This window comes from Scylla paramamosain, chromosome 21 (genome assembly GCF_035594125.1).
Source record: "Scylla paramamosain isolate STU-SP2022 chromosome 21, ASM3559412v1, whole genome shotgun sequence".
Taxonomy (NCBI): domain Eukaryota; kingdom Metazoa; phylum Arthropoda; class Malacostraca; order Decapoda; family Portunidae; genus Scylla; species Scylla paramamosain.
In genome coordinates, this window is record NC_087171.1 from 10,453,267 (window position 1) to 10,477,721 (window position 24,455).

Here is a 24,455-nt window from a genome sequence, read left to right on the forward strand (position 1 = left end):
CTCTCTCTCTCTCTCTCTCTTTAGTTCACTTCGAAGGTCAAATCTCATCCGCCTGCCTTACTGTGTTGCGTGGGGGGCGGCGGGCCGGTGTGGAAGCGGGAGGCAGGGGGGGGGAGAAAGCAGGCGTGGCGGCGCTAAATCAAGGAGAACTGTGATGTATCGAGAACCACTTTTTTATGGCGGATGTTGGCAGACGTGGTGGTTTAAATCTGGTTTGTGTAGTATTACGGATACGTTAGCCTATGAGATTATTTGGACTGACTCTGAGCCACATGATTTCGTAATGGACGCGTAAAGGATGCATCTAGAGGTAGGACACTCAGAAAGCAGGAAACACGAAAGAGGAAATAAAAAAAAAGTGGAACTACAGTCGATACTGCCCTACGATGGGAGATGGATACAGATTCATGAGTATCGCAGAGCTCAATTCGGAGCAGTAATAGATCCCGCCCGAGGCTTGGTGTGCCTTTCTCCCCGCCTCTCTGCGTCCCAAGGAAGAACGCACACACAACGCCTCGCATCTCCTGTCCAGTCTGAGGAACGACAGCTGCGGTACATGAATTTTTATGTCATTCCATTATCTCAGGACAAAGATTTCAGGATGTGAATATTCGATTATCATTTCGGATTTTCTTATTTCTTTCCCAGTTACGAGGTGGGCTTTTACAATATTTGCCGGTTTCGATAAAAAAGAATATATATATATATATATATATATATATATATATATATATATATATATATATATATATATATATATATATATATATATATATATATATATATATATATATATATATAAACAAGCGAATAAAAAATTTTTGGCCAGGACGAGTGGAGCAGCTGTCAAACAGATAATCCTGAACCACAGTTGTCAAACTATGCGTCGAAACCTTTGAAAATTGTATTGGAACCAATTTTTCCATTTCATGATACTTGACTTTTTTTTTTTTTTTTCGTTATAAAAACTCATTGATTTCATAGTTACAGGAAATAAAGGCCGCGAGCAACTCTGCCAGGTACTCGTGTGTTGCGGCCCGCGTGTGGCGCAGTGAGTCGCCCGATCCCTTGGTGATCACTTCAGCGGTACAGACGGTGGCGACACTACTACGAGTTAACATCCCACACCAGACCTCCTGCATCCTAAGCGGCGTTAGGGCTTTCTGGTTCATTACAGTCGTGGGGTTTGCGTGCCACCAAGACTTCAATTCCGCTGCGCATCAGTTCTTATTCCTTCTGAAAAAAAAAAAAAAAATGTTCATCTATTGATTTTGTAGATAAGTGACTGCTTATATGGTGTCAGGCACTGTTGTGCGTCATTATAAAAAGTTAACAGTGGGAAAGTGTATGAGTATTTTAGCTCAGGTCATGGTGAACTGATCGTGGGATGATGGTTGGGTGATTAGTAACTGAAATTCTGTGTTGCGTTAGCGGGGGTCACATGGCGCCACAGGAGAGGCTACTGAGGATTCCATTATGAGTGTGACAGCCCCTGAGCAGCTCGTGATAGATTTCACGTGTAGCAATACCAGGATCTTTCCATGCAAGTCTCCGCTCTTTCTGCTGCCACAACCGACCCGCGGAAAGTGCAAACACCAACAGGAACGTTGACTCCTGCCTCTCTCCACCTGGGTGTACACGCTGCATGTCTTTCCCTCGCCAAAAACGCATTTAATAACCAGGAAAAAAAATTCAACATGAAAGTTTTCTTATTGGCTAAAATGCAAACAGCTCTTGTGTGTTTAGATGTCCTTTTTTGTTTCTAAGTATGTGAAAACCCTTATCTTTGGCCTTCAAATTTTTCAATTTCTTTCATCGGTTAAAAGGAGAACATAAAGTTCTTTGACGAGAGGAAAGCTATAAATGCCAATACTTTATGATTCTCTTAAATTCAGTGGAGAGGAGAAAGAACGACTTATCACACAATACAAAATCTTACAACTAATACATTCCTCATATCTAGCTTTAGTTGTACGCAACATTTTGTATAAGTGAAGTGAAAGAAAAGTCATTAGTCAATTTGGCAAGTGACGCGTGGAAACAGTAACCACACAGACCAGTCAACGGCGCATCCTTCCCTTTGAACCTGCCATCAACATCCTGCTGGAGGCTGGCAAGGGTCGCTTCAAACATTACTTCTTCACATTCACGGCATCAGTGATGCCAATACCAAATTAACCATCAGACATAAATACATTTAGGAATCAGTGGTGGTATGGAACTCCAATCTAATTAGAGGCCTGATAAGTGAAGTGTGTCTCGTATGGCTGTCTCTCATAACTCACTGTGAATGATGGCAGGTTGTGTGCCGCACATTTGCTCTTCTTTGTAAGCATGACGCTTCCTAGTCTTATCACCTTCTCAGCCACGAGCATCCCGGTATTCCAGCCACCAGTATCATAATACTGAACATTGCTTAATCCAAACCCAAACATCGCAATAAATTGCTTTCATATTAAGATACGTTTTGGTTGTAAAAATATGAAAGTTTTGTTGCATTTTCTTTATTATTCATAGTAATGAAAAATTCCTACTTTGTAATAAAAAGGAATATTATTCTTTTACCAGAAGCAAGAGACTTAAGTTTCTCTTGGGTGGTTCCCTTGTCCATTCATCCTGGCATGTATAATGTACCAGAGAAAGTTACCCCCAGCTTGTTTCTCCTTTGTCTTCCATCTTCTGCTTTGCAGTTAAAGAAGACTTGTATTGGATAGGTAAAAGCACAGTGTTGCATTTTTCCTCTCCAGATACTTTGCAAATATCTGCAGATAACGAAAATCAGTCTATTATTAAGTATTCATAAATAGCACTTTTGTAAAATTACTACAAAAGATTATAAGAGGCAAGGAAATCAGACGATAAGAAATAGTGCAGGTAATGATTATTTATTTGACAGGATCGGGTCAGCATGATCGTGCAAAAAAATCCCACAACCGTAACGAAAGTCTAAAAATAAACCGGAACTTCATCATATAGGCCGTCCATCAAGATAACTATGATTCTTGTTGGCAGGAAAAAAATAAATAAATAAATAAATAAAAGCGAGAGTTAGTTTTAGTGAGGAGGAAAGCAAAGTAATAAGACAGGAGAGTGTGGAGAGAAATGGAAGTGTAGTAAAGATAGAGACTTCAGAATTCAGCAGGACATTTGGCAGGAAGAAGGACGATGAAAGTTTGCATTACTTTCAGAAGACACGGATACTTGAGTGTTGCGTTCTACATACTTTTTGATCTGCCATGCGTACCTTTTGTCTCGAATATGTCAGCCGTCGGGAAAAAAATAGAGTAGATTATCTGTGTCGGAGGCAGCGAGGGGTGCGAAGAAAGCTTGCTAGGGCACGCCATAGCCTTATATGAGTTTACATTCAGGAATCCATGACCGTCTGCTTATGTTTGCCAGCCATGAAATTTTCCATCAGTACAATGTTCCTCGCCCCATCCTGATGACCTGCAGACACACGTAGAAAGTAAAGCAGCCCCGGGACTGCCACCTTCCTCCCGCTCCTCGCCTTGGTGGCGCCTCGCTTGTACTCGACCCGGACACCGAGGCACTTCGGTGTCCTGGAAACAGGTGTGCCCAGACACCATTTCGACACCACCGAGACACCAGACAGATGCCGCATCTTCGGATAGGAATTTGTGTACTTGTTTATCTGTTCATTCGTTTGTTTAAATGGTATTTATAACTTGATTGTACTGGTGTGTCGCCTTAATATGAAAGTACTTAAGGAAATGCTAAAGGCAAAAATGCTGTGCTTCTTTATGTCAATAAACTTAAGTAACGCGGTAATAGGCAAGGTTGTGAAGACTGAGGGAAACTGAAGGATAAAAGCACGCACTGCGTTAATGACTTTACCACAAAATGACATAATTTGTTAAACATTATACCTGAAACCGATATTTGGTAAGAAAAATGATGGGCCACCGCCGCCATCTTGATTCTGAGTAGCTATCGGAATCTCCCCACCCAACCTTATCCTCTAACGCCTGACCTAACAAACCTACCTCGTAACACAATCACTTCCAAACAGTGTTTGTTGAGGCACACATCATTGCAGCACTCCAGACACTTCAAAGGTTTAAAGATCTAGAGGGCGCCATACTCACGGAGATGGTGGGAACACAAAATTCTTCTTTGTCCAATTTTCAGAAATTGCAACAAATTGATGTTGCATCCGCCACAACCCCCCGCCACCACTAACAATAATATTCCTGCTGCTTACATCAACAGAAGACAGTCGGTGTTTCTCTGAACCTCCACAGTCTTGCCCACTTTGCGTTATTTGAGTTCGTTTAGTTAAGGAGTGAATAATAATTGAATGTCTCATATCATAACAACAAGACACGATGTTGATGTGCCGTGTGTTCAAGTGGATTGCTAATGACACACGTAATGCTTCTGAGAAGTCAATATACCATTGTGATCTCGATGTCCTCATGGTGAAGATATTTTAACATTAAAGCGATTTCTCTCTCTCTCTCTCTCTCTCTCTCTCTCTCTCTCTCTCTCTCTCTCTCTCTCTCTCTCTCTCTCTCTCTCTCTCTCTTTCTGAAATCCATCTCAATGTGTATATTAGTGGAAATTCGGGAGTAAAATGAGGAAAGAAAAGTTTTATTCACTCTATGTGTTTGCGTTCAACGTGTGTTAAGCATTATATCAGTGTTGATTTATCATGCAGATAGCAGCAATCTGCTATGAATGATGTATAGAGTAAACAACTTATTCATGCCACTGAGTGACGAAGCGATACGGGAGAGGGGAGAGCCCGCCCTTCTCGAGCCGCCCATCACGCGGCAGCGATCAGGGGCGATAGTAACCTGAACCCGGTGTTCCAGTAGTGCAGTGCTTCATTATGAGATTCCTAGGCGGATAATATATTTGATGTTTCAACTGAAGCGCCTGCCAACAGAATTATAGCGTCTGACGAGGCCAAAGATGTATTTCATATGATAAGTGAAAAATAGTAAATTCACCGTCAGCAGAAGAATGATTTGCCACGTTGGGAGTGGGTGGTCCGGCGCCCGCATAGCCCGTCCAGGAAGACACCTGGAATGTCTTGTCGGCCACTCTCAGTTCCGTGTTGCGAACAGGTTTTTTTTTTCGGCGCGCGGACGCTGAAAATCATAATTTCAACTTGAAGATGTTTGTAAAAAAATTAACAAAAAAGAAAACTGTTAGTACTCACTTGTGTGTGTGTGTGTGTGTCTGTCTGTGTGTGTGTGTGTGTGTGTGTGTGTGTGTGTGTGTGTGTGTGTGTGTGTGTGTGTGTGTGTGTTATGTTGTGTTTGTGTGTTTAGCTTATACAGACCACTAAATACCTACGTAGCTCCTTGGTTCATGTGTGTGTAGTATTTTCCACTAAGTCAAGCAAACTCGAACTCCTGAACATCACTCCAGTAGGCACAAGAAAACGCGTCGCGTCTCTCTCCTCGCTCATCCCGTGTCCCTTCAACAGATGTTTGGGTTTCCAGGAGCCACAAGCATCTAAGTGTCTGAGTGGTCGTTCAGAAAGAGGGAGGGAAAGAAGGAAAAAATATCACTTCTCGACAGATTATAGCAATGAAATTATGTACACTATCCACATATTTTTTAATATAAAACTACACAAATTTATATTATCTTCAATTTCTTACATTAAAATATAATGTCATTGTTTGAATTTATTCACGCGTGAGAAAATAGCTGCATGTAATAACTCCTTAATTATACTGATGTTTCGGTAAAGTGACAGTGCATATTTATGTGTTATATCAAGAGACACCGTCATTAATATGGATACGACACAGCCCTTAACGGCGCCGAGGAATTAGTGAACCAAAGATTTTTTTTTCTTCTTCTTCTTTGTTACAGACTGTAATAGTGAACACTTTGGAATGAAAGTAAAAAAGTAGAAACAGCATGTGCCCACACACCTGTTTGGTGGCGGGGATGGGATGTCCCCTTCAGCTCATTCCTGTTATTCCCTAATGCAAAATTTCTGCTCCTTTGTTTCAGACACTATGCTAGCTGGGACCCTTTTGCTGTCGACTGTCGCCTTCCATCTAGCCGTGAGTTGCCTTGTCAAAGTATGAATCTATTAAAGCAGTACAGCTTCCATGATGTCTTCCCTGACTGTAATTAAACATCATTGTGGTGGTGAGCCACGGCGGACCACCGCCTGGCTCGCTTCCCTGAGTGATCGCCGCCATATTGGCATGCCGGAACACACTTGCCAATACTTTACGACCGCCACGGGCCACGGTGGTTTGGAACAAAGTTAACGACTCCGGTGTGGCGTCCTCTAAACTGAACGATGCGCCGAGAATGGAATGCGTTGCTGCGTTCGTTTCAAAACTTTGGCTGCTTCACTTCTCTTTTTCCGTTATCCTTCGTTTCGCGTGGGTTCATCGTAGCGTGATCCTTCAGCTGTCTTGCCCATTTATGCAATACAATGAACAAAATCACGGCGCCCCACGGAGGGAGCAAGCTCAGCAGGTGCAGTTTAACCTTTTCCTCTTTATTTTTACTGGCATCCCAAACCAGTTCCCGCGCGGTTATTTTTCATGTCAATTAACTGAGGCAGAACGCTTCATCTCGGCTCTGGGCAAGCGTTCCAAATAGAGCGCTTCCTACAAATTATATCTATTACAAGGAGCAATTAAAGGACACTCGTGGTCTTATTAACAATCGCAAGTATAAGGTTGGGGCGCTGTGGCGAACAGAAGCCTGAGATAATTACTAACTGCCTGGCGACACGCTGGGCAGTTCTGCACGGGGCCTGGCGGACACATGAAGCACTGGGTATATGAATATGAATATGCTTATTAGAAGGTTGTGTAGCATCTTTTCTCCTGCCTCCTTCATCCTCCTCCTCCTCCTTCTCCTGATTTCCTACGTCTCTTCCACACAACTCTTTCCAACAAATACACCTGTTTCTCATAGGTTTTGTACTCTCTCTCTCTCTCTCTCTCTCTCTCTCTCTCTCTCTCTCTCTCTCTCTCTCTCTCTCTCTCTCTCTCTCTCTCTCTCGGATCGCAAAGCTCGTTAAGCACACACACACACACACACACACACACACACACACACTTCCGTATTCTCCATGAACTTCCTTCGTATCCTTCATACTTCCCTGCACACACACACACACTCTGGTTCAGCCAAACAACAGAGGAACGTGTGTGTGTGTGTGTGTGTGTACCCTTGCTGGCGAACTCTGCCTCCTCTTCGTACCTGGTCGGTCCCTTGTCGTTCCCTCCCACGGGTTCTTTCCTCCCGCTGGACCGTGCAGGCCTCGGGGTGGGTGGGTGACTGGGTGCACTGCCGCGAGAGAGAGAGAGAGAGAGAGAGAGAGAGAGAGAGAGAGAGAGAGAGAGAGAGAGAGACAGGGGACAAACTGTACGGGGCAGTGACTCATGCAGCAGAGGCGAGGAGTCAGGGTGCTCTCTCTCTCTCTCTCTCTCTCTCTCTCTCTCTCTCTCTCTCTCTCTCTCTCTCTCTCTCTCTCTCTCTCTCTCTCTCCGGGGTTAAAGGTGAAAGCGGTAATGGTGTTGGTGATGAAGTGGTGATGATGGTTCGTTAGTGTTCGCGATTTTAGTGAGGCTTTATAAAGTAGCAGTGATGATCTGCCAATGAAAATGTGATGTGATGTGATATGCTTTCAGATTAGCTCGTATGGTAGTGGCGGTGATGGTGGTGGTGATGGTGGTGGTGATAGTGTGGTGGGGGAAGGAGATAAGGATGTAGTGGTGGTGTTGGGGGTGGTGGTGGTGGGGAATGTGATAAAGATGTGGTTGTGATAATGATGTCTTTCTTTTCCTATCTTTTCCTTTTATTTATTTTTTTTTTGTGTGTGTGTGCTCGTGATGGTGGTGGTGGTGGTGGTGGTGATGGTGTAATGGTGACGACTCAGCTTTTTTTCTTTTCTTTCTACTCTTTTGTTATTGTTTGGTGATGGTGATGGTGGTGGTGATGGTGATGGTAATGATGGTGATAATGGTGTTGATAGTAATGGTGATGGCGTAGATGGTAGTGAATGTAATGATATTAGTAGTAGTAGTGAATACGGTATTTTTCTTTAATCTCCTTACCTTCTTTTCCTTTGGTCATGGTAGTGTTTGTTGTGGTGGTGGTGGTGGTGGTGGTGATGGCGATGGTAGTATTATGGTAATGGCATTAGTAGTGTCCGATATATTTACCTTCCCTTTTATCTTTTCTTTGGTTTTGCTGGTATTGTTTGTGGTGGTGGTGGTGGTGGCGGTGGTGGTGGTGGTGGTGTCTGATGCAAGGAAGCGTGACCAGGTGGTTAGGATGACCCCGGATACTGGCGCTGACCTCCCCGGCGTGAAGAGCATCATTCATCATCATCTGTAGTTTTCTCTTTTTTTTCTCGCTGTTTTCTTTTCCTTTTTCGCTCAACTTTCTTCTGGGTATCTTTTTTTTTTTTTTCTCTCTCTCTCTTTCCCTCTTTTTTTTTTTTTTGTATATTCTTTAATCCTCCTTATTTTTTTATTTTTTTTATTCACGTTCATTTTCTATTTTTTCATCCGAAGTTTTCTTTTCTTTTCCTTTTTTTATCAATTTATCTCTTTCGCTTTCTGTATGTGTGTGTGTGTGTGTGTGTGTGTGTGTGTGTGTGTGTGTGTTTCTCTTTTTTCCTTCTTCGCATTCCATATTTTTTTCTTCTTCGTGAATTTTTGTTGCTGTTTTTAATTTCATACTTCTTTCTCATATTCTTATATTTTTTATCTCTTTTTTACGCCCTCTCTGTATATTTCATTCTGTTCTTTTCGATGTTTTGTCTATATTCAATTTTTTTTTTTTTTTTTTTTTTTTTTTTGTGTGTGTGTGTGTGTGTGTTCTTTCGCTATTTCCTTTTCGTTCTTCATATTTCATAATGAATTTCCTATTTTGTGTCCCTGTTATTTTCCATTCTCTTTTCTTCTTTCTTATTTCCTCTCAGCTCACCTTTACGTCTTTAACAATTTCTCTCTTTTCTGTTTTCTCTTTTTTTGTTTGTGTTTTTCCTCTGCCTCTCTTTTCCTTTCCACTTCGTCCCTTGTTCCATTATCTATTTCTTTCATTTTTTTTCTCCTCTCTCCTTCAGTTTTTTTTTCGTTTCTTCACAAGTTTTCAAGTATATTTTCTTTTATCTTTCTTTTCTTTTGCACGATTCGCATCTTTTTTTTTATCCTCTCACAAACATCTTTACAGAGAATGTTTCCATTTTCTCTTCTTTTTTTTTTCTATTCTTTAATTTCTTCATAACTATAGCTCATTATGTATTTGCCACGTATTCATTTCTTTTTACGAATTCTCATGTTTATTTTTGCGGTTTTCCTGTTTCCTTTTTTTACTGTAATTTCTTCCTCATTTTCTATTCTTCTCCCTTCCCAACTCCTGTTCAGTTTTTTTTTTCTTTACTTTTTTTTCTTTGCTCTGAAATCCATTTTATCCTGAACTATTCGTAAGAATTGAAGTGTAAAAGGAAACTGGTGGAGTCTGCTTTCACAAGAGCGGTTCAAAAAAAAAAAACAAAGAAAAAAAAAACAGTTACTTGCAAAATTCAGAGAAATTCCCATGAAAGAAAATAAATAGATAAAAAAAAAATCTGCTCTTCATCACAGTTCCCACCACCACCACCACCACTACTGTCACCACGACCACCACCACCACCATTGCTACTGCATATTGCCTATAGCAACACCAGCAACAAGTATTGCTACTACTACTACTACTACTACTACTACTACTACTACTACTACACCACCACTACTACTACTACTACTACTACTACTACTACTACTACTACTACTACTACTACTACTACTGCAACTACTACTTCTACTACTACTTCCACCACTACTACTACTGCTACAACAACAACAACAACAACAACTACTACTACTACTACTACTACTACTACTACTACTACTACTACTACTACTACTACTACTACTATTAATAATGATAATAATAATAATAATAATAATAATAATAATAATAATAATAATAGGAATAACGACAACAACAATAACCTAACAGCAACAGTACTAGTAATAACAGTGGCAGTAGTAGCAGCAAAAACAGTAGGAAAGACAGAGACACAGACAGAGACAGAGAATACAGATGAACAAACCGACAAATGCACACACACACACACACACACACACACACACACACACACAGACAAACGAACATATTATTTCTTGATCGGGAAGTCACTGCGCGGGAACCGGATACCGCGCGATAAGAGCCGCGAATCAGGTAAGCAGCAGCAGGCCTGCTCATCCCTTGGCGGTGGACCTGCGTAGCTGCTTGAGGCGACGCGTGGAGCATTGGTGAGCAGGCGGGCTTGTGGACATCCTCTTTCCCTCTGCCAGGAATGCATGTCTCGAGAGGTGCAGCGACACATGTTTCGATATCTTATGCCTGCCACTTGATGTCACCAGAGAGAGAGAGAGAGAGAGAGAGAGAGAGAGAGAGAGAATTGTATTGTGTAGTAAGCTATACTCGTAGGTGCGTGCAAAGTCATCTGTAATATCGCATTCCTGTTACGTATCCACAGTTCTCTATATTAGTCGCTTTTCACCATTTGATTCTCACACGGAACATATCAAGAAAAGGAAAAGAAAAAAAATATTCAGATGTTTGCGAAATCGAGAAAAGAAAAATAACAAAAACAAAAAGGATTTTCAAGATTAGGTAAGAAATTAACAGCTCGTAAGCGACATGTACAGTGCATCTGATAGAGAACTGTGGATACGTACCAGGAATGCGATATTACAGATGACTTTGCACGCACCTATAGCTTACTACACAATACAATTCTCTCTCTCTCTCTCTCTCTCTCTCTCTCTCTCTCTCTCTCTCTCTCTCTCTCTCTCTCTCTCTGGTGACACCAAGTACGCTTTTTTTTTTTTTTTGCCATATTCAACTTCCGCCCTATCTGTGTTCATATCCTTGGCAACAATTGATATGCATCAGGCGTGTGCTCTTCCAGTTTTCTTCATTCCCTTCCCTCAGATAACGCGGACCATTCGTAATTATGTTGATGATTCTCCATTCTTCCATGTCATTTGCATTCTTTACTTTTTTTTTTGTCTTGATGCATTCTCGTCCCCTTATTTTATAGTTTTCTACCCAAAAATCAAATTAGGATGTAGTTCCTGGAAAGCAAAAAATAGAACTAACCAGTTCCGAATGTTTCAAACAGCTATAATTTTTTTTTTTTTCCCTTCTTCTCTTCTTTCCTTCGGCATTTACGTGTTTCATAAAAATGTCATCACGACTTCCTCACTACGCATACCCAAGGCAGGACATAATCAGCACCAGATGCGGCGATGAGGTCATTTTTTTCTTTTTGTGCTTTATAGCCGCCTTGTGCTGGAGAAAAAAACTACACCACTAACGTTTTGGAAAATTATAGCGTGGCTTGGCTGACAAAGAGTTGTGCTTTAGTGATTTATGGAGACAGTGCAAAAGGCAACGCGTAGTGTTAGTGCCAGAAGAAAGAATTTATAGTCGTAAGACGATGATTATGGCGGACATCCCTTCTCCCTCTTTTTGTGTGGCGGCATTGGTGATGGGCTGGAGGGGCACGGCGGCCTGCTCAGATATCTTGATAGGTAAGCTACTTCTCTTCGCTCCCCTTTTCCGGTAGGCATGACGAGACTGGGCGCCTGAGTGGTGTGAGTAGAGGTGGGGGAAGATGCAGGTGCAGAGGCCAAGTGAGACAGCAGGAAAGTGAGGCAGGCACGGAAGTTTTAGAGGCGCGGGAAGGTGTCGCGAGTAGAAGGAATGAGTGAAGCATCCGCCAGTGGCTTCACGCATGATCACAAATTGCTTACTAGTTCCGGGAGCTGCGTGGTGACGGCCTGAGCGAGGAACGTTCCTCCCCAAACCTCACCTGGCAAGGGGCCGCAACGTGCCCCTCGCCAAGCCTCGCGGCACTATCGCGTCGCTTGAGTAATCTTGGAAACCACTGGAAACACTCGGATGTAAATAGCCTACTTATCTGACCATCTGTTTGCTGGCTACTGTTGCAAGGCGTGTGTGTGTGTGTGTGTGTGTGTGTGTGTGTTTATTGCGACTTTCACTTTGCTTAAGTCGGGCGCGATGGGTGTGGAAGGGGTCATGCTGGTCTTCAAACAGGTATTGCATACACCACCTGCAACACAGAGTGCGTCATCACAGCAGCTTGTCTCCTACACCACAGTGGAACTTGATTGAACAGTATAATGACAGTAAACTTAAAAAAAAAAATATCAATAAATAAAGAATAAATAAGACTGAGGGTCGAGATGCTGGCTGGCGTCTGCGATGGTTACAGCATTCCCAAGTTGGCGATGCTCGACACGCGGGAAGGAGTGCAAAGTGTGCTAAGTAGTGGAGACACTCACTCTCCGTTATATTTGTTTTTTATGGACGTGATTCATATAAAGATGTAATGCATTCTCTCTCTCTCTCTCTCTCTCTCTCTCTCTCTCTCTCTCTCTCTCTCTCTCTCTCTCTCTCTCTCTCTCTCTGTTTGTTTGCTTGTTGTGTACGTGAGCCGCCTCCTGCATTGCTGTTATGTAGTTGTCTCACGACTCGTCTCTCTTATTACATGCACTTTAAATAAAACATTAAATATTCTCAGCGTGCCAGATAACATGATATTCACAAGAACTGTACATAACACCGTTCATACCGTTTCTATGTAAACTCTTGAATCCAATGCATATATATATATATATATATATATATATATATATATATATATATATATATATATATATATATATATATATATATATATATATATATATATATATATATATATATATATATATATATATATATATATATATATATATATATATATATATATATATATATATATATATATATATATATATATATATATATATATATATATATATATATATATATATATATATATATATATATATATATATATATATATATATATATTTTTTTTTTTTTTTCTTTTTTTTTTTTTTAAAGATCATGATAATAGATTCCACTGTACTATCCTGTTAGAGTCCTTTAAAACACTTATTTACATGTGAACATCTGTCTTTCCTACGCCTGGTCCCTTGTTAACTTTTCCTCGGTAAAGCAGGCTTCTAGTTTGGTACGGGAACAGGTCTTGTACGTCTACCTCCTTGTTGTCATCTTGAGCGACATGACAAGTGGTCCACTCTGAGCAACGTTGTGGACAAGACCTTGATTCACAGACTTGTTCCCTCTCTCCCTCTGTGTGTCTTTTTCCCCCCGTCCTGTTCCTCCACCTCCTCCTCCCCCAGCCTGCCTTCTTCCTTCCAGCACCTGTTGAGGTCCACGTGGCAAGGTCTCCGGTCTCTTGTGTTCCGTATTCTGAAGCACTTCTGTCCAGCACCTTCACTACAATCGAAAGGCTATAGTTGAAGTGACACGGGAATTTAATGGTGTTTTTTTTGTTTCTAGTGACAGATTAATAATATTTATACATTATTAACAGGAGAAACAGTCATGAAAACCCGGCTAGTCATCTCTATGATCTTTGAAAATAGTCGCTGTAAGAGAGCAAAGCGTTTCTGAATACGGGCCTAGATCTCAGCAGCGCCTCGTCATAGGGGCTCGTCATGCCTGTGGTGAGCAAGTCATTACTACACCTGTTTTATCGTGATTATTGCGACGTGTATGAGATTCCAGGAGGGGTTGTTATGATGGCAGAGTGTTGATGGCGGTGGTGATGGCGTCAGAAACTGTTCGCGAGATGGGGACTGTGGTGTGAGGGTGTTTACGGGATGGTGGTAGTGGTGGTGATGGTGTTCTAGTAAGTACGTTGATAACAGCAGGGACTTGAAACCGGAAGAACTGAATATTGTAAGTAAAAACATGCACAAAAAGTGGGTTAGAAGGAACAGAACAACTGTGATAAGTAAACAGTGTGTGTGTGTGTGTGTGTGTGTGTGTGTGTGTGTGTGTGTGTGTGTGTGTGTGTGTGAGTAGGTGTTGTAAGTAGTGATTGCATATGAATGAGGATAGAGTAATCGTAAGAGGGATGAGCTATGAAATCACTGGGAAACTGGAATTGTCACTGTCTCCGCCTCCGTCTCTCTCTCTCTCTCTCTCTCTCTCTCTCTCTCTCTCTCTCTCTCTCTCTCTCTCTCTCTCTCTCTCTGACCTGCACGTTCCTGACATCCTTTCCTCCCCTCACCCCCTTCCCTTCTTCTCTCCTTCCCTCCTTCCCTCCCTCCTTCCCTCCTCAGGTGTATCTTCTCGAGGTACTCACGGCGGCAGGTAGAGAGTCGTAAGTGGATACACGGAATAGCTGGCAGGTGCAATCCCTTTATTCAGTATCTTCCTTCTTTTATTTGTATTTCCATTAACATGTTGCGGGAATGGAAGAACTGTGTGTGTGTGTGTGTGTGTGTGTGTGTGTGTGTGTGTGTGTGTGTGTGTGTGTGTGTGTGTGTGTGTGTGTGTGTGTGTGTGTGTGCTCATTTGTATAAAGAAGAAAAAAAAAACGATGACTCATGAGCGAACAACGCGGATTCATAAATGCACAAGCAAGTATTAATATACGAGTACATACATGCAAAAGGAATATTCACACACACACACACACACACACACACACACACACACACACACACACACACACACACACACACACACACACACACACACACACACACACACACACACACACATACACACACACACACTCCAGCGTTACGTAAGGGGCCCCAAGGCGTGTAAGGTCCTGGTCCACGTACTGCCAGGAGAGGTCCGGAATGGAGCATCCTGGAGCGCCATTATACACCCTAACGATCAAGGTCAAGGGTACGCTGCCACCGTCACCGCCGCCGCCGCCCTCCGCGGATACAAATGAGGTGTGTGTGTGTGTGTGTGTGTGTGTGTGTGTGTGTGTGTGTGTGTGTGTGTAGGAGTAAAAAGAACCCACGTGAAAGTCCTTCGTTCCAGTAACCAGAAGACCTTGAGGGAATGACGGTGTGGTCATCAGAAGGGAAGGGGAAGGCCGTGGACCTGCTCACTGCTGCTGCTGCTGCTGCTTGTTGTTCCGCTCCCCAACTGGCGGTGGCAGGGATGGGTGTGGTGCCTCAACACGAATATTAGAGATTAGTCCGCTGCTCCGTGTTCTGCATAAGTTACAGCTTCGGCAGATCCATTTATCATAGTTATTGTTGTTTCTGAGGAGATACGATGTGTTCTTGTGATTGTGCCTTTTTTTTCATATAATCAAAGAACATCTGGATATCTAAATGATGGTGCTCTTGGAATCAGTAATTTCTCTCGACGTGGCTCTTTGCAGGCCTTCGTGAAAAGGTGGTCGTGATGGTAGACTGCAGTGATTCACACTGACTCGCATCTTTCAAGGTGTACGTCTGTGCAGAGCAGACACCTCTCCTCAGATGCTGTGCTCTTCATTCCTTGCATGGCCTTCCACTTAACCTTTCACCTTCTGTCTGCGAATCAGTTCTTTTAGTAACATCGCGTCCTTGTCACTTTTGTTTGTGTTACGTGTCATTTTAGCAACTTTTGATCTCGTGCCTCTAAAAGAAAATATTTTAACAAAGTATAAGAATCCATAGAAATATTTCCGTTTGTATTATTTTTCTTCATAGTCAGTCTTTTTTTTTTCAGGAAATAGACAATGTAGTGAAATTAGAAGAGACGAAACATGAGGTCGATCTGAATCATCGAACTTGACAAATATCGGTGCCAAAAAAGTTTGAGAACCACTCACTATAGACTACATATAAGTACTGGAGTATGTTCATATTGAGACTGGTTTCAAAACTTTTACGTAGAGAGGCAGGAAGTCGAAGCTGTCAGCAGTTTTCAAGGTTAGATCGGTCACCCTTGTTTGAGACAAGGTGTATGCAAGAAAACTTCCAGCGAGGAGGAAGGGTGACATTTGACGGACAGAGACGGAAAGGTTTGATCAGGTGTGAAGACGGAGGCACGATGATAAGGGAAGTGCGAAACATTCGGTCAGGATTAATACCAGAGAGGATATGAAAGCGTCCTTAGCGGCATCACCAGTGCTAACATAGTTAACATGGAGATTTAGTGGTTCAGAATCGTCATAGGTTTATTTTTAAGTAGAGCTGTGGACAAAGAGTTTCATCTCCGACAAGAAGAGGTTATTAATGGCGCCATCTGAATTTCACAGGCAAAAATAAAGAACATTTTGTTAAACTTAATGCTTAACTTACTCTGATAAATTACTAAAATTACGAGAAAAGTCGAAAATAGAAAGATTTTTATATTCTTTGATGAAAAAATTTGGACGTGATGAGCAGTATAACATGATTCCCTGGAGGATATACAGTGGATAGCTCCGCAAGGTCCTGTAAGTCTGCCTTCCATCATGGATGTGGCGAGGCAGACCTTAGGATCAAAAGAAACTATCTCCTGCCAGAGACCCTCTCATCTACAAGCGTTGACCGCAGGCAGGAAGGTCTCTGACACGAAAGCGGAAGTCATTCGGTGAGAAGCCAGAATATTGCAACCTCAGACCGATCCGCTTAACAGGATCATAATGCCACAAGCACCTCCGCCTCCATCAGTCTGCGCAGAAAAAAAAATTACCTAATACATGGATAAGTTTGTGTGGTTCCTGTTCTCACGTGTCTATTTTTCTTGGCTTTTTTTGTCATTATCATGCCTCTGGAGCTGATTGCATGTAGATATTCTGTAAACAGCACCTGGTAATATCAGGCTTGCGCTGACGGACAACCTGTCTGTCAGCTTGCTCCCAGTCGTTGCTTCCGGGCGTCAGGGGATCCCCGCCCCGCCCCGCTCAGCCTTGGTGTATTATGCCTGCTTTTTCCAGCTTTATGTGTATAATAATGAGAGACACTGAGGCACTGCTCTTAATTGATTCAAGTTTAGCCTGATATCTAAGCGGGAATGTTTTTGTTTTTTTTCCAGCTTTATGTGTGTGATAATGAGGGACATTGAGGTATCGATGTCACCTGATAGAAGTTTAATTGGATATCTAAGGGGAATGCTTAAAAAGGAACATGTGTATTCAGATTCCGTAGCACTAATTTTCAAGGATGATATGTACAATTGTGAACCTAATTGAAACTCAGATCCGGGACAAATGCCTCCACGTCCCTTCACTCTTGGCTACAGGGTTAATGAACGACTTGTAAAACTTGTACTAATTTATTGTCATGTGACCAGACGCGAAATTTTGCTATTGGGTATTCGTGAACGTAGAGGTTTTGATTGTTACTCATTCAAACTGATATTTTCTACTCAGCGAAGCAAATTGGAACGCCGGTGATATTATTTCATTATTTTTGTGCTTATGGACAAGGAACATCCCTCGTCAAACTAATAATAGTATGGGAAGGAGGAGAGGGATAGCTTATTCTAAATACTGGATCAGACTTGAATTTACAAGCATCGTCTTGAGATACATACATCAATTTCTTTCTTTTATATGTGTTGAGTGCGGTAGCAAGTTGGTACAGTTCCGCCGGTCATTGGTCGCTCCGAGTCTAGATACGAGAACTGTAGTCCCTCCCAAATAAACCGTTAAATATTGTGCTTTCACTCAGGGAAACAAGAGACAAGGTCCATAGTCCATACCAAATTCATCCATAGCAAAATCTACATACTAGGTAAATTTCCTGATCATTATATCCAAAATTCATGACTGATTATAATTTATTGTTTTAAGTTAAAGTCTACGGAAATAGTCATTAAACTATCGTATTTACAGGCTGGCGTCGGCGAGTCGGTCAGACAATATCACTTGTATCTACAGGAGGCGCTACAGATCAGCCACCCTGCCTCTCACTCCTCAACAGTAGCGGCGCTTCGGCGATTCAAGAGTTTCTCGTGCACGACACGCAGGGACGGAGTGTATCCAGAGCTCGCCTCCAGCTGTTCCTATTACTACAGGTACTGGCTACATTCTTCTGTCTGTTCGTGTCTGTCCTTATTTCTTTTTGTTTACTTTTTTTTTCCTTCGTGTGTGTGTGTGTGTGTGTGTGTGTGTGTGTGTGTGTGTGTGTGTGTGCACTGGACGAGTCACTGTGACGTGCCCGGCCTGCAGGTGCCTGGATGGGGCAGTGTTCTCGTACGTGTGTCCCCCCGGGCAAGCCTTCCACTACCCCAGCGAGGAATGCCGCCCCGCCGGGGAGGTGACCTGCCCGCACCTGCCCCCCGCCTCCCCGCCTTGCATCAACCAGAGTGACGGCTACTACCCGGACTACAGGCAAGACTGCAAAAGCTACTACAGGTGGGCTCATGACAATAAACTGCTGCTCATCTGACTGCGAGGATGGCGTTGTGAGACCATGATGACTGACAGCACATGCATTGAATAGAACATGGTGATTTACGAGCATTATCATCACGGTTATCTCTCTCTCTCTCTCTCTCTCTCTCTCTCTCTCTCTCTCTCTCTCTCTCTCTCTCTCTCTCTCTCTCTCTCTCCGCTAGCAAAAAAGGAGCGTTTCACAATCAGTCTTGATGCTGTCATTAACAAACATATTTCCTACAGATGCACCAACAGTTCCCTGAGTGGGCGGTGGCAGTGCGGGGGCGATGGGGTGTGGGATTCCTCAACAGGATCCTGCGGGACGGGATCTCTGTTGGTGTGTTCTCCTCCCTCTTGCTGGGGACTCCCTGACGGCCCGCACCCCGCGCCAGGATCCTCGTGCACTGCCTACTTCACTTGTGCCGGCGGCGTCAGGACGGACCACGTGTGTCCCTACAACTCCATATTCGACTACACTCTCAAGGTAAAGGGTCACATTTCTAAAGACTAGATGAATCTTACACTGGTTTTTAAGGGTGTTTTTGTGGTTCTATTGACAGACGAACAAAATTTCTACATCATTAACAGGAGAAACACTCTTGAGAACTCAGCTAACCATCTCTGTGGCCTTGGAAAATAGTCGTGGTGAGAGAGTAAAACGTTTCTGAATACGGGCCAAAATTTCATCCTCTCCCTTCCCTTTGGCGCAATATTCAAAGCTAATCATAATGAAGTAGCACTGCCTTAAATGTGACGTTTTCATAGCTCATACTAGCTGTTTTTCTTCATGAAGGCAGCTGTAGGTACGGTTGTTCACTGCTAATATGCTGTTGCAGCGATGTGTAGCGGGGAAGTCTTCCGTGTGCTACGAGCAGGCGTGCGAGGGCAGAGTGAACGGGCTGCACGCTGTCCCTCACGCTCCCTGCAACTCCTTCTTCCGGTGTTTCAATGGCGCCCTCGTCAAGGTGGAGGAGTGTCCCAAGCATCAGATCTTTGACGGGCGTCGCTGTGTCTCTGAGAGGAATTTTTCGTGTTGGGGAGAAGGTCGCGGGTCATGTGAGGGTAAGGATGACGGCTTCCATGTCTCACCCGACACTGACTGCCGAGCCTTCTTCCTCTGCCACCACCAGCAATTCATTCGGGCATATAAGTGCTCTCCGGGACTAATGTTCAACGGCAAAGAATGCGTCGATGGCCGAAATTCAATATGCAACGCCGGGTCGCCCCTTCCGGACTGTTCTTCGAAAATCGATGGCTATTACACCATGGAAAAATCCGAATGTAAGACATTTTTCTATTGCCAAGGCGGGAGCAAGATGAGTGAGCACACGTGTCCCGGGAACAACGTATTCAACGGGGAGCACTGCGTGGATTCTGTGTTGTTCCGCTGCCCGTCACACCAGGAGCTGCAACACGCTAGGAACTTTACAAACAGTGTCGTCAGGACTCGTCGTTCATCTGATACCAGTTGTGATTCCCATGAGAATGGTTTCCATCTGGACGAGGCTTCACAGTGTAAAAGTTTCTTTCATTGCCAAAATGGTCAGAAAGATTCATCTGGCACCTGCCCTCAGCAGCAAGTGTTTAATGGCGTCCGCTGCGTGCCTGAGGAGGAGTACAGCTGCCCTGTGACGTCCGATGCTGCTGAGTGTGCTGTGCGAGAAGACGGAGTTTATCAGGACACGGGGGATGGCTGCAGGTCCTTCTTTCACTGTCTCTCTGGAGTAAAGACTTTATTCAGGTGCCCGGAGGGAGAGCTTCACGATGGGCAAGCCTGCCGGGTGGCCTCAGAGGTCTTCTGTCCACCATCCTCGCTTTGTTATCTTCGTGATGACGGAGACTTTGTTGATGCAAGTCGAGGATGTCGCGGCTATTTCTCCTGTAGGAGCGGCACACTGATCAAATACACCTCGTGTGGTCAGGGAATGCTGCATGATGGACGCACGTGTGTCTCTACGTTACACCACTCCTGCCCGACTGCCACCTCCACTATCTGTTTATCTCAGCCTGACGGAATGTATCCCGATCCAACAACAGGGTGAGTTATTTCTTCTTCGCGTCTTTTATCAAACATGCTTATTTACAACCATACTTGTATTGCATGAACGTATATGTTACAATGTTAAGAGTTCAGTGTCCGTGATGATGATTGCCGGCTTAAAGAAAACTGATCTCTTCCAACAGATGCGGCCGGTGTTTTAAGTGCAGTGGGGGCAAGATGGCTGCGTCCCTGCAGTGTCCTCCTGAAGTGGTGGAAGAGTGGCAGGCCTGCTCGAAGGACGCCGCCACCTCGCTGATTGCTGGAGCAGGGCGGTGCAGGGGTGGACAGGAAGGCTTCATTCAGGACCTGGCCTCCGGGTGTTCCAGGTGAGGCCTTGTCTCACTGCAGGCAGTGCTGAGCCGTGGTGGAAACCTCAGAAGGAAAACCAGGCATTGCAGATGACTGACTGGAAATACTGAAAAGCACAGACATATTATAACACTAATAATAATGATAATTGTTATTATTATTATTATTATTATTATTATTATTATTATTATTATTATTATTATTATCATTATTAGTATTATTATTATTAGTAGTAGTAGTAGTAGTAGAAGTAGTAGTAGTAGTAGTAGTATCCTTATTACTATTGTTGCTATTGCTGTTACTGCTGTCTTTATTGCTATAATAATTACTAGTATTATAAGTTGTTGGCTCTATTATTTTGACAAACTTGTTCGACTAAATTCATTTTTTTTCCAACATTTCACGATAATCACGTGCAGTGAGTGCACAGTACTATTATTCTCATAACGTGTTGTCCTGACAGGTACTACCACTGCTCCGGAGGCAAGCTGTTCCCCCGCCAGTGTCCCGAGGGCCGTGTGTTTGATGGAGTGGCGTGCGTCCCCTTCAGCCAGTACAAGTGTCCGCCGACTGCCGCGGTGTCTGACGCAGAGTGCAGGGAGGGAGACGGTCATCACGCCCATCTCAGCAGTGGGTGCCGTACATTCCACGTCTGCCAGTCTGGCCGTCGTGTCAATCACGCGTGCCCCGTCGAGCAAGTCTTCAATGGCGTCCAGTGTGTCCCTGCCAGTCAGTTCACATGTCCCGCCGTGTCATTTTGCGAGGGCAGAGGTAATGGATGGTACCAAGATTTCTCATCCAGCTGCAGGAATTTTTTTTATTGTTACAATGGATACCAGCATGAACTCACTTGTCCCAGTGAACAAATATTCGATGGCCATACTTGTGTCCCATCGTTCACTTACAACTGTCCAAATGCAGCAAGGGACAACGACTGCCTCGGAAAGAAGACAGGTTTTTATCCTGATATTGACTCATCGTGCCATAAGTACTTTGCTTGTAAGAATGGAATAAAGGTACAGACTTTAAGGTGTCCCAAGAAACACGTGTTTAATGGTGAGGTCTGCGTGCCATCCGCCATGGCCTCCTGCCTCCCGTCCCAGGCACCGTTCACCCCCCACCTCATTGCCACGGTCATCTCTGCTGCACTTACTCAGAAAAACATGGTATCGAGGTCCTCCGTTCCAATGAAAGACCTGAAAGATACATCGGCTTTGCAACACTTAGAAAGAAAAACAAAGGACAACATGGAGGGTCTTCACAGTGCGGGAATTAAAAAAGAATGGTTATCAAAAATGTGCGCTGACCTTCCCAACGGAAGTTACGCTGAGGTTCATTCCCGTTGTAATAGTTTCCTAGAGTGTGGTGACCGTCCAAGAAGGTCCCAGTGCCCCACTGCGTTGGTGTTCAATCCCATCAACAACGCCTGTGAATCCCCAGACAAATACACCTGCCTGACCACCAATCCTTGCCAGTCTCTCAGTGACGGAATTCACGCAGATGTGCAGAGCCAGTGTCGCATTTTCTTCACCTGCCTTGCAAAGAAAGTAAGTCTCATATCATCCTGCCCTGAGGGCCAAGCATTCAGTCTGGCTGCCGGCAGGTGTCAGTCGGAAGGAGTGTCGTGTGGCGGGACTGACGCCATTCTAGTATAGTCTTACGTCCCCCGCTGTACAATTCTCACTCCCACGTATGGTTAGTTTTATATCCCCTCAGGTTTCCCCATTTATAAAAGTGCATTTCTTTTTTTAGTTGGGCGTTAGTTATAATAGAGTTAGTTTAAAGTAAGTAAATTGTCTAGGCTTTTTAGCCAGTGTTCTGGAGAAGGCGAGGCGCGGCGGTGATGAGGGCGTGGGACAATTCCCGGCCCCCTGACGTCACCCGCCGCCCCGCACTAACCAGAGTGATAGAAGGTTTGTATAGTACAAGCTGAACGAGTAGGCAGTTTTCTGCCAGGCTGGAGTTGTATATGTAATTATTATTACTACTTGTACTTTCTGTGAAAGACTTGTGAATCTTATTCAGTGTTAAAGTCAGATAGATATATTTTTTTTGGACTCGTTGATGTTCGCAATCATTATGTTTTTGCATGTTTAGTGTACATCAGAATTCATTTTGTGATATTTATTTTCCTGACGTGTTTAAATGTAGTGTGCAGGGTATAGGTGACAGTGTGTGGTGTACACAAGGGCCGCCGCCCTGTCCCGCATCGCTTTGTGGTTGCTTGGGTGTGCTGCTCACCACACACGCGTCACGGCACCCAGGAATTGGTGAAGGCTGGTTGGCGGTCTTTACATTGTCTCAATTGTATTTACATTGTCTCAATTGTATGTGATGTCTAAATTTTGTAGAAGGCAGCTGAACAACCTCACTGAGTCTGAGAATCTCATGGGCTCATTGTAACTAAATTACACGGAAAATATTGCAAGTTTGCATGACTACTAAGATTTTACTTTCAGTGGTATTGTGTTCTTGAACATTGAGAGGTGATGTATCTTTACGTTTACTTTCAGTGGAAAACCCTACTGTCACTTTTACCGATTGAGAAAATTATTGATTTCAATGTGAAGACTTTCAGCAACTTGGTATGAATCCTGGTGATCCTCACAGTGAGCCTCGAGCCACACCGCCTTGGTCACGGCAGTACAAGATGCCGGTCAGCCGCGAGCAGCGCCCCTTCACTCGTGATCCTCCTGTAGCTCGACGTGACTGATGGCATCACAACATTGGAAGTTAGTTAGGCTTACAAACGTGTCCCACTAACGAGTACACTTCAAGGAAAACTCATTGCCATTTTGTTTGGCTTTCGTTCTTTGCAGTTTCGAAAATTTCACTCCTGATATTAATGGATTTCGAAACACCATAAAATAGGCACTTTTTGTTTTCACGTAGCCCCAATTTCAATTTCAAGACCCTTATGGGTATTTGTGTGTGTGTGTGTGTGTGTGTGTGTGTGTGTGTGTGATATATATATATATATATATATATATATATATATATATATATATATATATATATATATATATATATATATATATATATATATATATATATATATATATATATATATATATATATATATATATATATATATATACATATATATACTTATAATTATCATTATCATTTATCAAGCGTGGATTCGTCTCCTTGGAAGAAAAGAAAAGAAAGGTGTGTGTGAAGCGAGAGCATTTCAGTGTACAACTAGAGGTTGTGATGCTGATGTCTGCATTCGTTTTGAATGCATCGCTTAGCTAACATAAGCACTGAAATGTTCCACCTCTCAAAACAAATATTCTAGTTTTACTCTGGTTGTCATGATAACTTATGTCTGAGGGGGACGTTACACTGTAAAATATTACAACAGTGGATAAGAAGTGAAGCGAAAAAGAAGGTACAGAACTGGTGATACACGGAGTTGTGATCAATTGTTTTTTGAGGCGCCGCACAGTATCCCTGACATCCTTGAGTGCACGAGCAACTACTGGGCCCGTGATGCTTGAGTCCCCAGGGAGCACAGCCCAGCAGTCTTCGCAGTCCACAGCACCACTTGGTCTCCGGCAAGCGTGCCAACTTACTGGTGACGTGCCTTAAGAAACAGAGAAGCGCCAGTTAAGTTCTTATGACTTTCGCTGTGAATAATAAATCATGTGAAATATTGTTTGTAACTGCCATTAAACATAAATGTTCATAAAATATGTTTTACTCCTTTAAAATTTTTCATCTTTAATAGGCTAGATAAGGCCAACATGTAATAACTCGTATTTTGAAACTGGAAAAAACTAATTTACATCGTTAAACCATGAACGGGGTCGGTGGCGGATCGAGCCACAC

General features: G+C 43.2%; 1 protein-coding gene across 6 annotated transcripts in view; it reads left to right on the forward strand.

Moving 5' to 3' along the window:
- The window catches only part of LOC135110989 (zonadhesin-like), a 39,996-nt gene extending 15,679 nt beyond the window's left edge, over window positions 1-24,317 (forward strand). For 4 of the 6 annotated variants that reach the window (XM_064023816.1, XM_064023815.1, XM_064023817.1 and 1 more), the window contains 7 exons: window positions 5,995-6,047; window positions 17,729-17,910; window positions 18,065-18,250; window positions 18,515-18,755; window positions 19,108-20,309; window positions 20,456-20,638; window positions 21,085-24,317. In XM_064023816.1, coding sequence (XP_063879886.1) covers window positions 6,000-6,047; window positions 17,729-17,910; window positions 18,065-18,250; window positions 18,515-18,755; window positions 19,108-20,309; window positions 20,456-20,638; window positions 21,085-22,276 — 3,234 coding nt within the window. In that variant the 5' untranslated portion in view covers window positions 5,995-5,999 and the 3' untranslated portion in view covers window positions 22,277-24,317. The remainder of the gene's footprint in view (window positions 1-5,994; window positions 6,048-17,728; window positions 17,911-18,064; window positions 18,251-18,514; window positions 18,756-19,107; window positions 20,310-20,455; window positions 20,639-21,084) is intronic. The other 2 variants (XM_064023819.1, XM_064023820.1) reach the window with 1 other exon arrangement.
- Window positions 24,318-24,455: the final 138 nt, after the last annotated feature.